The sequence below is a fragment of the Triturus cristatus genome, chromosome 2_1, assembly GCF_964204655.1.
Source record: "Triturus cristatus chromosome 2_1, aTriCri1.1, whole genome shotgun sequence".
Lineage (NCBI taxonomy): Eukaryota > Metazoa > Chordata > Amphibia > Caudata > Salamandridae > Triturus > Triturus cristatus.
The window spans coordinates 31720671-31736220 of NC_140581.1; the positions used below are offsets into that span (position 1 = coordinate 31720671).

General features: G+C 46.2%; 1 protein-coding gene across 7 annotated transcripts in view; it reads left to right on the forward strand.

The window, feature by feature from the left end:
* Positions 1–15550, forward strand: part of LOC146863653 (putative E3 ubiquitin-protein ligase HERC1) — a 1482062-nt gene that overhangs the window by 447797 nt on the left and 1018715 nt on the right. For all 7 annotated transcript variants that reach the window (XM_085627737.1, XM_085627739.1, XM_085627735.1 and 4 more), the window contains exons 23-24: positions 3255–3567; positions 4084–4171. In XM_085627737.1, the coding sequence (XP_085483863.1) occupies positions 3255–3567; positions 4084–4171 (401 nt within the window). The remainder of the gene's footprint in view (positions 1–3254; positions 3568–4083; positions 4172–15550) is intronic.

A 15550-nucleotide genomic window follows, 5' to 3' on the forward strand; every position in this document is an offset into this window, starting at 1 on the left:
TGTCCCTTAAGAAAGCGCCTGTCTTCCCACCCCCGAAGTTGGATTATATGGAGGCGGACGCTCTGCTAACATCCTTTCCAACAAGCTGTCATCTGTATCACTATCATCTTCTTCTTTCCTCTTTTGGGCATCTCCTACTTTCACTAGCATCGGGAATAGCCTTTCTCCCTCAATAGTTTCTACTCTCCATCTTTTTACCAATGCGTCCCATCGTGCTTCCTGAAACACCCTTATTGACTTTTTCACTCTTTCCTGACTCCGATCCCTTTTCCTCGCATGTGCCGCTCTTATCCATGCATCTAAAGCTTCAAACTGTGTGGGTCTAGGTGGAGGTCACAATGAAGCCATCTTTGCCCTCAACTAGTACAATATATCCAATCTGAACGACCCAAAACATGGGAAAGCCAAATTTCCCTCCTTCTCAGTAACCTGGTGCCAATTTTGAAGCCAAACTAAGGTATGGGGTCCTACATTCGTGGCCATGTAAATGTGCTGGTGTATCCTTGGGTGGTGCCTCTTCACCCACTCGAGCTACCACTCCCTTATCTCCCCTACAAAGATCACGTAACACCTTAAAACATCGCATGATTGAATCACTCTTTTCCCTTACAAAACGTTTTCAATTTTTACTTCCTGAGGACAATTCACCAATCCCAGTGTGACTTTACACCTCCCGACCTATCACAGCGCGGCACACTTCAAAGTCACTTCTCCTCCTTTCTCAGCTCGGTTCAGCAATTCACCCCTTCACAACTTCTTCCTTACACATTCACGCTCTTCATTAATAGAATCAAGTAACTCTCTGTCCACCATACGACCGGACAGTCACATTACCGACTGTTTGTCCACGAAACGACCGAACAGTCTCACAAGTAATTGCCTGCCTCAACTCTGGCAACTGTCTGTCCACGAAACGACCAAACAGTCACCTCAACTATCTGCCCACGAATGGTCAGACAGTCATATAACTAGTCGATGGGATCCACTCGCTCAGGTTCTTTCACACACACTGACCCACGACCTGCACTGGTCACTCGAATCACTGTGGTCCCCCCTTGTGCACTAGCTTCCCACACGATTCTCTCAAGCTCTCTCTCACACGTTCCATATCAACCTGTGGGTCTTGTCGATGGCGTCTCACCACTCCCACAATCACTGGTCAGACAATTACAGCCCTGGGTGTCTTCTACACCACAAATCTATCCCTATGTCTTAAATGCAACTTTATCAAATCTATGCACAACTTTAATATGGTGCACGTCTTAAGCACGTCTTAAGCATACACATCATCACATATAAGCAATTTTTGTTAGACAAATGGCGTCACACACTATGGATTACAGTATTAGAACATGAAGAATATACTGTCTCTTCTACATAACACAACACTTTCCCTACCATCTGTACTTTCACGTGTTATTACTGAACACTTCTAATGATCAATAGTTAATACAAAATAGGAATATATGCAGGTGCCGACTATCAGTGATTATGAGGCACCCCTACCATTTTCGGAACGCCATCATGCTCCATCACGTGCGCTATACAAATCAACTTAACACAACATAACACAACCTAATACTGTTTTTAACAACAGGGGAACTTTGGTACCAAACGTGGAATCATTGAATCGTTTTGTGCCCTGATGTTCCTGACTGAGGGTTTGATTCCCAAACAGCAGTTTTTGTTTGAACTTTGGAAATAAATATAAACAGTTTGTGTTTTTTCAAAACATTAGATTTACATCATTTACATCATTTAAAAAAATATATTGTAAATGGATTGGCACAAATCCAATGTACTAAGTTTTTTCAATTTAAAAGACTACGGGGCCTATCTACAATGACGGCGATAAATAGACGCAATGCGCGCTTAGCGCTTTGTTATTTATCGCCGTCTATCTCTGGAATTTCTCGCCCTGGTAACGTGTTATTAGCAACGTGTTACTCCAGGGCGATAAAAATTCCAGAGATAGCTGGAAAATCTACGTTTTGCAGGGAACATCGCGTTGGGTTAAAGGGTGCTAACATGCGCTAATGCATGTTAGCACCCTCTTGTTAGTAGGGCGATAGTCTTATCTCCGCTTTTTTGGCAAAAAAGCTGAGATAAAGACCTTGTAAATATGCCCCTACATTCTTCGAAGTGAATTGATCACCAATCTAGCGGCTGTACTCTTTAGCCAGAAGGGCATCGTGATAAAAGGATATACATGTTTAGAAAGGTTTTTTTTTAACTTTTGCTTAGTGTGCTAAGATGTTGTACATGGTTACTAGGAATTTTTTGACATTAAAAGGCCGTCATGGATAGGTTTTGAATATCTTTAACTGTAAGTAAAGGCGTTTTTATGTTTCACTTTTTGATTCAAATATTTTTAGTGATTGATTTTTATTTTGTGTCACTTTACAGCCTTGAAAAAATGGTCTTTCCGCGAAACACATCCCGACTGTAGCTGTTAACGCTCCAATGTGCCCTGTTGATTGATTGTTGGGTCTCATAGCAAGATACCAGGGGATTATTCTCATGGATATGAATAAAAAGTGAACAACCACTAAGAATAATATTGTGTGGTCTGTTGATTCAAAGGGAAACCCGCCTCTAGTTTCTGTGTAGTGATGTTATGTACACATACCTACATCAATGGTAACGTGTCTAACTAGGTTTAGCGCCAGGCATTTTTCTCTTTTTTGCCCACCTAAGAAGATTAAACTTTGTTTTCTGTTACTATTTATATTTCCCTTGTTTGTTATAAACTGATAGGAAATAAAAAATGTATGTTCATAAAGCCAAAGAACATCAATATTTAAAAGGTATATGAATAAGTTGGTATTAAGTCAGGGAATAAAAGTGGCTATCTTAGCTAAGTGCTCTACCACACCCAAGACACGATACCGTGCAATGAGTCGGGACAGACGGCTGCTTTGCTGATGTAGGGTTGTAGCTGTTGTGATCTTGCTACATTGGCATTGGGCAATGATGAGATTCAAATCAATGACAAATGAAGAAGATAGTGTGGGTGGGAAGAGGTTGGGTTTTGATGCAGATTGAACGATTTTCTTAACGGGGATGACAATTGTTGCGTATCCGTAGAACGTCCACTGAGGTTTGCTGCCTGTGAAATTTATACTCAGCCTCTAGAATCAATAGTGGATCTTGTGGTCAACCAACTCATCTGCAAGGCATGCACTCACATTGAAGCATCTGCCAGCTAGAGCTGCACTTGTATACAACATTAATGTACTCTGCTTTCCCCATAGCATTGCTCCAGTCTTTCTTCTCCTCGCGGGCAGCAGCAAAGTTCCTGAAGAATGAGATTGTCTACGAATCAACGGGTATGGGGGCCTCCAACCTGGCCCACAGAACCATCACTCACGCCATCACATCGCATGGGCTTGGGCCAGGGCCAGCGTGGCCGAACGAACAGAGCAGATCGACTCTATCAGATCCCTTCTTAGCTGCATGTAAGACTGTGATCTCCATCTGTGCCTTCCAAATCCTTGGGGTAAAGAGTGTTGTTCCTGAGAAGGAAGTGCCTGGCTTCATGACTTCGGACTTGGACTTTGAGAACAGGTGGGACACCCCTTATGTTGTCCTGTGACCTCTCTGTAAGAACATGCTCAGTTCCCAGACTCATCCTCTCTTGTGTCTGTGCAGTTGTGTTCATATCATCTAAGGGCCTGATCTTGATCTTGGCAGACGGATGACAATAAACTCTGGTGGGTTAAAGTCAGTTGAGAGAGGGGAGGGAGAGGAGACTGTGGGTAGCGCCATAACCTTCCCAATACTCATTTACATACCAGAAAGGTGATGTCTTATGTTGTAGGTTCATTTTAAAGCTGTCACCATTGCATGTGACCAGATTAGATACAGGGAGGCTTCATTGCTCAATTTACCTGCTGGAGAGGTGATGAAAGATACATTCCACGACATCTCTTCTCATTGGAGTCTTTCAAACTCCATCACACCCCCTTTTTCTCTCTCTCTCTCTCTCTCTCACTCTTTCTCTCTCATTTTTCTCTTGACTAAAACTGCTATGTGTGCCTATAAATTACACATTTTTAATATCTGAATTCTAATAAAATGTAGGTGGGTGGAGCTGACCGTAGAACTGTCACTGGGGATCGGACATGAATCCTTTGAGGAAGCTGATTCTGGAGCCCAGACCCTTCAAGAGGTGAGTGTCCCTTTAGAATTAGGCAAAGAAAACCTTAAGGGGAACATCAAAATCAAAGTGTGCGCCACAATGTGCTGCCAAGAGTTACTTCATCCTAATTTCTCCTCTCTTTACTGATTCCTGGATCTGGCCTTCCAGCTCCTACCACCCTCCTATGAACTTACCCTGAAACCCTCAGAGTAGCTTCATCTCTGCGGTGTGCTGTCTGCTGGATAGGTTTCTGTTCAGTTGTCAACAGAGTCAGCAATGCGCGCGGAGTAGACCCTCAGGTGGCTCATTAGTTACAGACTGTGCATATTTTACTGTTGCTTTTGTCAGCAAACCTCCTAACTGATGCTGTCCCAAGAATGTAACTCGCCCAAACCCACTGATCTGCACCTTTTATTTATTTATTTGGAATGTTTTAAAAAGTGCAAACATGACCCAAGGGTATCAGAGCTCTGTACATAGGGTTGATTGAACAGAAATATAGGCACAGACAAGTACATCATAAGTAAAAAGACACAATAGGCTGATATCACATTTGGTAAAAAAGGTTTGGAACTTAGAGAATGCTGAATATTAATATCTGCACTGTTAATGTAAGTGGGCTGAACGATTGGAAAAAGCGCCAAAAATTGTCTTATTTTGCAACATACAATAGATTAGATATAATCTGTCTACAGGAGACCCATCTGCCATGGGCCAGTCGTAATTTACTTTGTATAAAAGGATTCGATTTGATAGCTTGTAAAACACAGACTTCCACTATAAGGGGGGTGGCAATCTTGGGCAGAACCTCATTGGGGGGGGCCAAGAGGGTTAAATGCGATAGATTGGGTAGGTGGGCTATCGCAGAAATGAATTTTGGATATACAATTTGTTCGATATATGGCTCAAACAGTGACGAATCAGATATATTTGACTTCCTTGAGGAAGAGTTAGCGGATTGGCCATCCCCAATGATAGTATGTGGCGATTTAAATATTTCCACTGACTGGCATAGTGCACAGAAATATTCCGGACGGAAACCAAGAGTGTTTCGGGCTTTCTCCTCTCTTATTAAGTCTCACGGGTTAGAGGATGTATGGGGTAATAAGGAACCACAGAACCCGGGTTATACATATTTTTCGAATCCATTCCAAAAGTATTCTAGATTAGACTACTTTTTTATTTCAATGTCAGAATTGAATAAGGTCTGTATTAAGAAGATCCCAAGAACATTATCCGACCATAATCCTCTGATCCTATCCTGCAGTTTGGACATTGCTGGGAGAAGCCGTACTAATTGGACCTTCGAAAGAAGGTTACTATCGGATCATAGATTCATACAACACATAAAAAAATGGACAGGGGAGTTCTTTGATGCCAATCGCTACAGCACTTCAAGGAATGGTGTCTGGGAAGCTTTCAAGGCCGCTTTCAGGGGGGAATCTATTAGTTGCTCAGCGAATTTAAGGAAGACTGACAAGTTAGAGATCGATTGCCTCATGGTTGATCTAGTGAATGCAGAGGAGCTCCATATTAGGGATATTGGCAGTGGAATGGACGGGTCAGAGAGTTTAAAAAGCTTGGCGATTATCAAAGCTAATATACAAAAATTAGTTACACAGAAGGCGGTAGGTGATTATCAGGCCACAAGGGCTAAGCGATATGAGACGGGGGAGCAAGCAGGTAGGGTTCTCGCACTACGCATTAGACAAGATCGAACGAGGAACATTATTACAAGTATACAAGAGGATGGTAAGAATTATTCAGAGTCAAAAGATATCCTAAAAGTTTTTAAAAAATTTTATCAGAAATTGTACGATTACGAGAATCATCATATTGATCAGCAAGACCTTCTAATGTGGGAGTATGATAATGGTGGTCAGGTTCTTGATGGACCACTTAGAGAAGAGCTAGATAGAGACTTCGTGGAAAGCGAGATCAAGGATGCCCTGCGTGAACTTGCTGCAGGGAAGGCTGCGGGCCCCAACGGAATCCCTCTAGAAGTTTATAAAAGTATCGAACTTGAGATTGTCCCTATTATGCTGGATCTTTTTAATGGTATTTTGTGTACAGGCGATATCCCAGATTCATGGAAAGAGACACAAATTATTATCTTTCATAAAAAGGGTAAACCTAAGGAGAACCCAGGCTCTTACAGGCCTATATCTCTTATTAACGCGGACACAAAACACAAAAAAATTTGGGCCAAAAGGTTGGGGAGGGTCATTGGCGGCCTCGTCTCCCCTTGGCAGCATGGGTTTGTGCCCGGGCGGGGCACTACGGACCACATTCGTAGAGCTATTGCTTTGTTCGATGCTCACGCTGCTAGGGGGGGCGAGATGGACATGATTCTCCTTGACGCAGAGAAAGCGTTTGACCGTGTATCCTGGGAATATCTCTGGGGTATCCTTGCAGGAAGGGGATTCGGCCCAAAAGTCATCAAAGCCCTCAGAGCCATGTATAAAGATCCGGTTGCCAGGGTGTCGGTAATGGGAGAGAGCTCCGAGAAGATTATGATTAAGAGAGGAACGCGTCAGGGCTGCCCTTGTTCCCCGATACTCTTCTCGCTATATATAGATCCCCTGATCCATAGAATTATGGAGTGTCCAAGAATCAGCCCAGTGATTGTTAACGGTTACAGTAATAAATTGCTGGCCTACGCTGATGATTTGGCGATTCTCACGACCCATCCACAGCAGGCGATGTCCGCACTTGTAGAGTTGGCAAAAGATTTCGGCAGTAGATCTGGGTATTTGTTAAACGAGGGGAAGACTCAGATCTTCTGCACTAAGAATATTGCCAAGCCAGACAATAAATATGTCGATTCAGCTGTCTATTTAGGGGTAAGGATCAATGCAGCAGTGGACAAGATCAATACTGAAAATTACTGCCCCCTTATTGGCTCGATTGAAGCAGAGCTAAAAAGACTTGACGTTCTACATCTTTCTTTGGTTGGAAGGGTAAACGTCCTTAAAATGTCAATTTTTCCTAAGGTTCTTTATCTGTTTCGTGCCATCCCCCTCTTGTTGGAGGAAAAACTTTTAAAAAATCTGGAAGTAATTTTCAACAGGTTCATTTGGCATTATGGGAAAACCAGGCGTTCTATGATGCTTATGTCACTCCCGTATGAAAGAGGGGGTATGGCCCTTCCAAACCTACGATTATACCATTTCTCATCCCTTCTGGCTCAAATGTCAATACTGTTTCAACAAGATGCAAGATTAACAGCGGCCCAGGGAGACAGTCGGGACCCCCCAACTATTTTTGAGCTTTTACTGGGGAAGGAGGCCGTAGGGTTACTTTTGAGGGAGGTGGATCGCAGATATTATAAGAAGGCTAGGTTTAAGATTTTGGGCGGGGTTTGGGGGACGTGGAAAGCAATTCAAAAGCTGTTGGAGATCCCCAAGTTTAATGTATATCTGTTTTTATGGAACTCTAACTTGTTTCCATATCTGGGCTTGGATATGAATTGCGTATTTTGGAAAGAACAAGGAATTAGGACTATAGGGGATGTTCTGGAGGGAGAGGCGGTCATTGGGTTTGAAGCAATTCAGCTTAAATTCGGGATCCCGCCTACGCACTGGCTCTTGTATTGTCAGCTAGCTCAATCGGTGAGGGCAATTAGACCAAGAATCACGGCACCAACTCGTTTCCCCCTGCTGGATTACCTAGGGAACGGGGGAAATAAAATTAAATACATTTATAATCACCTTATGGCGGGTATTCAGGATGATCTGGAGAAAACAGAACATGCATTAACGGCTGATATCACAATAAACATCCGTCGTTCCACTAATATTCCATTAATACGCACTGATCTAGCTTCTTCATGGTGGGTGACTATTCAGATCCAGGTAGCCCGGGGAGCAATGTTTTAGTGGGGCTCTCCTGTAAAGGAAGTGCTTCTGACCAATCTTGAAATTGCTGACCTTGTGACGTCCCTTGAGCCCTGGGGACGCCTCAAGTCTATGAAAGGAATCTATTTTTTAGGATCTTTTTCACCTCTTTTTTGAAAAAGGTGGGTCGATGGGTTTGAACACACCTTGAGTGGTAAGGAGTTCCAGATCCTTGGCATCGACCCAGAGACCCGTGTACGTTTTTTGTTTTCGCAATCTAGGAGGTTCAAGCCGTAGAGAGTTTGCACTTCTTAGATAGCGGCTGCTTTGTGTATGAGGCAGGCAATTTTCTGTTGGGTTCTTGCCTTGAGGGGAAGCCAGTCTAGATCCCTAAACAATGGGGTGATGTGGCCAAAGCGTCTTGTTGCTGTTACCAGTCTCACTGCAGCATTAAGAGTCCTTTTGAGTGGGGCTGTTCTCGCTTTGGGCAGACCTGACAGGATCTCTGAACCATGTCCTAGTCCAGAGACCACCAGTGATTGTACTGCTTGTTTGAAAGTCTTCAGGTGGCAGAAATGGTGTAAATGTCTTCAGTAATGTGAGTTGGAATGGCGCACTGCGCGTGGTAGCACTGATGAGAGGTATCATGTTTAGATTCTTGTCTAGTGCTATTCCTAGAGATTTTGTGGCGTTAATAATGGTAGGTTTGAAATTGACGGCATCTTGGTGTTTGAGCCAATCTTCGATGAGTGTGGAGCTGTTTTGCTGAGAGAAAAGAAGGAATCCTGTTTTGAGAGAGTTAAGCTTGAGGTTGTTTTGAGAGAACCAGGACTGAGTTTTGACTACAGTGTTATTTAGTTGAATGGCGTAGGCTAGGGAGGCTATCTTGATGTATGGTTGTGTGTTGTCTGCATACATGTGGTATGCAATGTCCGATTGATTGAGGATTTCCGTTAGTGGTTCCATAAGTAGGTTATAGAATGTGGGGGATACCTTTCAAGATATCGATCATGGGTGCACCACAGAGCTGTATTTGATGCTTGTGCACTTTTACCAACCGTGATACCCTGGGAGGTAGTTCCACCGTAGTCAGCCACACAGGCAGCCCCGTATCTCAGCTGGTTTGATCCTGTGACCGGTAAGTTCAACAGCGGCATGGGATGCCTGTCATTTCAAACCCTGCAGAGGGGGTAAACTCTGAGGTTGTCAAGTGCTAGAAATGTTTGTGGTGGGTTCACTAAGAGCTCATGATATCATCGCAGTCAGGGTATGCTCAAGTGCAATGCCTGCGGTGTCGCTGACGGGGCTGCGATCACCAAGCACTTCAGTTTTTAGAGTCCACACACTTCGGTCGTACATTCATCGCGCGGCTGGTATAGGGGTCTAGGATGTGTGTGCACGTCCTGCTCATTTTGAGGTACGCTTGTAGCCACATGAGGTGACTGCCTTGGCTCTTTCCATGCCTCCATTATTACTATAAGACTAACTTTCTAAAAGATTCTGTCCCAAAGCCTCAAATAGGAAATATCAGTGGAAGGGGAACTCATTTCTATGCTTCTTAAGAGCCCTGTAGGACGAGTTACAAAAAGCTAAGACAGAAGGAGACCCGCTTGCAAGCTTAGGTTCCTAAAGAAATTCTTTGGAGAACCATCCTTTCCGTTGGAACCCAGCAAGAATCTCCCCTTTCTTGAAAGCGGAAGGCCTCTCGGCTGGCATGAATCCAGAGCAGGCATGCCTTCACATTCACCTCCATCCAAAGGACAGGCAGTTCCTCAGGGTTGTGGTAAATTGCCAAGATCACCAATCACACATTCATCGATTCTAATTAATTTCATTTCATTTCATTTCTTGCAACCTTTGAGTGTATAACTGAACCCGAGTCCCTAAGTCTACACATCCTGAAATAGTTAGATACCCAGGGTCAGATTTCATGCTTGGCGATAAGGATAGGATACTCAGTCGCCACGGAGATAGAGTGTCCTTGCCGCCAAGAATGAGGTCTGTCTGCCACATCTCTCTGCGGGCAGACCTTCGGATTAATCACGGGGAGACTCGTGATGAATCACCTCCGACCGGCCCTGCAGAGTAAGGGCCGTCGGACTGGCTGACCTGTCTTTCCACCCACCTCATGCAGGAGGGCAGAATTACAGGTTCGTGTTTACTGCCCATCATCACCATGAAAACCCTGGGGTTTGACGGCAGTGAGAACTGCTAAGTGTCCTCCTCGCCATGGGAGGGAATTCCCATAGTGAGGGGAGAATTACATTTTTTATTTTCAAAAAGAAAATCCAGTTTCGGGATTTTTTTATTTTTATAAAAAAGTAAAGAGTTTGGCGCCGGGCCCTGCCTCAAACATGGAAATGAATTGAGAGGAACTTGCCGAAGCTTTACAGATGACCAGCAGCATGGTGCTCGTTTACAAATGTGGCCGGCATAGTAGTCTCGCCCTCGCGGATGTAAAGTCCTCTGCCAGGCCAGTAGAGGTCACTCCACCCACCAACACCCAATCCGGGCCCGACATCTTCATTGGTTGCTGTCACTTGCCCACGTGTGTCGCGTCGCGTCTCAGCAATCACCACCACGCAGCCAGGTCAGTTTCTATTATTTATTGCATGCATATGTATCTGCAGCCAGCATGCTGCACGTCCTGCCTCGTCCCCCGCTTCCTGTGTATCTCCTGCCCCTCACCCCTTGACCGGAACTGGTGTCCGGTGACCTCTCCTGCCCTCTGCCCTCCTCGGGGTCCTAGTGCCTCATTTCTCAGGACACTACATCTCCCCCCTTTGTCACAAAGGCATTACGACAGTAGCATTCGTTGGTAGTAAAATGGGACAGTCTCTTTTGTAGTCAGTTGCAGGATGTGAACTGTCGACTGATGTGACCCGTGAGATGCTGCCTAGAGCGGCATTTCACATTTCCTCTATTAGTCTCTTCGGTCTCACAATGTCTCTTCTTGGCCTCTCCACCTGTCCTTGGCCCTCCTTTGGCCTTGTTGCTTCTGCGACACCTGCTCCATTGCATTCCTTCGTTGTTGCGTGTTCTTCCTCTTTTTCTTCTTTTAAGCCTTTGAAGTGTGAGCTGTTCCTTGTGATTCGCCTGCTGTCTGATTCTGCTGTTATCATTGTTCCTTTCACTTGTGTTATCGTCAATGGGTCGTGGGCGAATGCACTGTCCGACTTCCGTTGTTGTCTCTGTCGTACAATGACAGTGTCTCCTTCATGGAGGTGTGATTTGGTGGCATGTCGTCTTCCATCAGCATATTCCTTCATTCTCTTCTTGGCTGCCTCATCTTTTGCTGCCACGCCTTCGTGCCCCGGCGCGGCCAGTCCTTCTATCTGCGGCAGCCTTGTTCTGCTTGTCCTCCCTAGTACTAGCTCCGCCGGGCATTTCCCTGTAGATCCATGAGGCGTGTTTCTGTAATCCCTCAGCATTTGGCATAGTGCTTGTCCTAGGGAAATCTGCGACAGTTTCGCCCTCTGAACTGCCTTCTTGATGTTTCCCATAAATCTTTCGACCATGCCGTTTGCTTGCGGCCATAGTGGTGTTACCTTTCTGTGCTGTATTCCGAGGTAAGCCATGAACCTTCGGAACTCCTCTCCTGAGAACGGAGGGCCATTATCCGTTTTCAACGTCTCCGGGGAGCCCCATGCTGCGAATATGTCGTCCAGAACAGGTAGCGTTGCGGCTGCTGACGTTGAGGAGACTGATCGCACAATCGGGAATCTGGAGTATTCATCTATTATGACCAGTAGGTAAGTTCCCGCGTCTAGAGGTCCAAAGAAATCAGCGGCCATTGTTGTCCATACTGCTCTTGGTAGTTCCGACATTTGCAGTGGTTCTTGTCTTGCAGGCGGACCCGTCGTTTGACAGAGGTGACAGGCCGCTATCGTATCTTCGACTAGACGATCTAACCCCGGGAACCAAACCTTTTCTCTCAGCAGTTTTTTTGTCGCCACAATGCCCCTGTGTGACTCGTGTGCAATGCTGACCACTTGGCGTCGTAGCGAACGTGGAATGACTATCCTGGTGCCCCTCATTACTATTCTGCTGTTTGTCTCCGAGAGTTCCCCACTTATTTTCTGTAGGGCCAGCATCTCCTCCTTTTGTACTCCTCCCTTCCATGTGCAGTTGTTGTTTATATGTCTCCATCTTTGCTGTCTCGTCGTTTCTCGGGCCGCTCGCAGTGTGTCATCTTTTTCCGTTTCTCTCTCTATCTCTGTTAGAGTTACTGGTGCCGGCGTGCTTTGCTTTAGCACGAAGTTTAAGTATTCTTCGGCCATTGAGGCCTTTTTTTCTGCATGTGGCAGCGGATGCCGTGACATGTAGTCGGCTGGATTATGCTCTTTCCCAGGTTTGTGGACAATTTTGAAGTCGTAGTCCATTAGTCTGATGCCCCAGCGCTCAATGCGGGGCGGCATCTTTGCTGCTGGGTTGCCGTAAATTGTTACTAGTGCTTGGTGGTCCGTGATGATGGTGAACGGCTTTCCGTACACAAACATGTGGTAATGCTCGCATGCCCATACCACCGCCAAGCTTTCTTTCTCCGGCTGGGAGTACGCCTTCTCAATGTCTGTCAAGCTTTTGCTGGCATATGAGACAATCTTCCTTGGTGACTCCTTTCCCGGCAGGTGTTGTGCTAATATTGCACCTAACCCCACTGGGCTGGCGTCAACCGTCAGCTCGGTGCAGAGCCGAGGGTCGAAGTATGCGAGGTGCTCCGCCGTCATCACAGCCTTCCTGATCTCTTCGAACGACTCATTGCACTCTTGAGACCAGACAAATTTCTGGCCCTGTTTTGTTAGCTCTCTCAGCGGCGTGCTCACTGTGGCAAAGTCTTGTATGTATCGGGCACAGTAGCTTGCCAGGCCTAGGAATGACCTTATTTCTGCCACATCTGACGGTGGCTTTGTCTTCTTTAGCGTTTCCACTTTGCTGGGATCAGGCCTCATCCCTTTTTCCGAGAATATGTGTCCGAAGAAAATCAGTTCTGTTCTCCCTAGCTCGCACTTCTCTCCATTTAGTGTTAGTCCAGCCTGCTTTAGATGTTTGCACACTTGCCTTAAGGCGCTGTCATGTTCTCCGTCTGATTTCCCAAACACTAGGACGTCTCAGTGAACTTGCCCATGTTTTCTACTGGTGTCTTTGATCCCCACGTGAACACATCTACTGTTGATGGCGATAGCGTTGGCCTTGTTCTCATTTTCATGTACTCGGACATGCACATTATGTTGCATGTGGCACCACTGTCTAGCACAAACGTTGTTCTGTGGCGCCCGACGTCGATGTCTACTGTGGCCGTCTTTTTTATTTGCTGTTTCTCCACCAGCTGGATGTGTTCCTGCTGTCTTCCTTCTTTGGGTGTGTCGGACATGAGGTATAGCCGTGCTTCTCTCCCAGCCGTCGTCTGTTCATCCGACTCTTCCGACGAGCCTCTCTCTGCTGTCTCCATATGTCTGGCGTGTCTGGTGCCTGTTGTCCCTTGTATTGCTGTTCGTCCCCTCTCGTTCCTAAATTGCCTGCTCATGCAGGTGCTTGCGAAGTGATTGTCCCTATTGCATTTTCTGCATTTCTGGCCCATTGCTGGGCAGGTGCCAACGTGTGGGAAGTCAAAGCCGCATCTGTAGCATGGGACCGCTTGTTTCCTGTGATGTTGTTGCTCCCTGTTGTCGTTCTTTTTGAAATGTTCCGTCATCCGATGTGCCATCGCTTCTCCCTTTTCTTTTCCAATTTGTATTTGTTTGGCATGCTGCGTGGCCCGTGCTTCTGTGCGGGCCATCGTCAGTATTTTCTCAAGTGTTGTTGGTTCTTTTAGGATGCGTGCTCTGAACTCTACTGATAAACACCCTACGATGAGGCGCGTTCGTATTGCTTCTTCGTTGTCAAATTTATCAAATTCGCAGTATGTCACCAACTTCCGCAACCTTGTCGCGAAGTCATCCATGCTTTCTTCTGGTTGCTGGCATGCTGTGTGGAACGTGTACCTTTCAAAATCGATGTTGCGTTGGGGGTCGAACTTCTCTGTGAGGCACGCTTTCGCGCCTTTGTAATCCGCCGTCTTTTCACTTGGTAGTGTCATCATTAAGTCTTCTATTTCGTCTCCGGCAAGGTTGACCAGCAGATCTAATTGTTTGCTCTCTGCGACGTCCGTCGCGCGCATGTATCGTTCAAATTGTCGTAGCCATCTCTCCCATCTGATGCCTGCTTGCGGTTCCGACATGTTGAATGGCAGCGGCCTGCGGAACACAGCTTGTGTGCTCCTTGTTTCTTCGTCACCCATATTCTTCCTTTCTTTGTTTTATTTATGTACTTCTTGCCTTCTTTCTCCTTCCTTCTTGTTCCTCTGGTGCTATTTCCTTTCTTTGGCACCTTTTTCTTGTCGTTTTCTCCTTATTTGGACCTTTTTCGTCTATTTTCCTTTTTTGCCTGACTCTAAAATGGCCTCCCGGCCTTCCTGTGCTCCTATTGGCCCAAATTGCCTGACTCCAAGATGGCCGCCGCACTCTCGCGCGATTTCGCGCTGTTCGGGACTTTGCCTGACCTTTTAAAATGGCCACCGTCTATCTTGGGCGCTGATTGGCTCAATTCGCCTGACTTTAAGATGGCCGCCTCCTCTCGCGAGAGTTCGTTGAAGCTCACGCACGGGAGGGATCTTAATCTTTCCTTCAGTTTCACTATCGCGCTGCTCTTACTTCTGTTAGCAGCGCCGGGGTGGGCTCCCGCAACGATGTTTTCTTCTGCTGGCGCTTCGGACCAGGGTGGGCTCCTGGCTCCGAATTTTGTTCCGCGACCGGGTGGGCTCCGACAGTCGCCGCGACGCGTGGATTTCGATCCCGCCTCGTCGCCAGTTGTCGCGTCGCGTCTCAGCAATCACCACCACGCAGCCAGGTCAGTTTCTATTATTTATTGCATGCATATGTATCTGGAGCCAGCATGCTGCACGTCCTGCCTCGTCCCCCGCTTCCTGTGTATCTCCTGCCCCTCACCCCTTGACCGGAACTGGTGTCCGGTGACCTCTCCTGCCCTCTGCCCTCCTCGGGGTCCTAGTGCCTCATTTCTCAGGACACTACAACGTGAGTCGAAGCTCTGAGGTTCTTGCATTGCATTGGGCTTGCATTAGCATCAAGGGGCCGCGATTGACACAGAACATGCATTATTGTCACAGTCGAAAGGATTTGTCACTACTCCTGAGTCCCTCGTGTGAGTGAAAACTGTTCCGGCACCTAGAATTGACCATCAGTGCACTGGAAGGATGCCAGCCAGATCCAAAGTGCCTGTGTAGAGTGGCACCGCACATGGACGAGTGCCTTATTTACTCATCTGTGTTTTTTGTGTAGGATTGTTGCATTTCACTCTCAGTAAAGCAGAGCTGGCATTTGCAGAGCCCATGGGTGGAAGGACTTGTTGAAAGACCTAAAAGGGTAAGAGAGGGCATTGTGTGAAATTGCTTTATGGAGAATGGACCTCTGTTTTAGTGACATCTAAACGATTTCGGGTCAGGTGTGTTACAGCAATGTTACTGTACAGCATATTAGGCCCTCTGAAGGTTCTGTCATTTTTTAATATTATTCTGGCC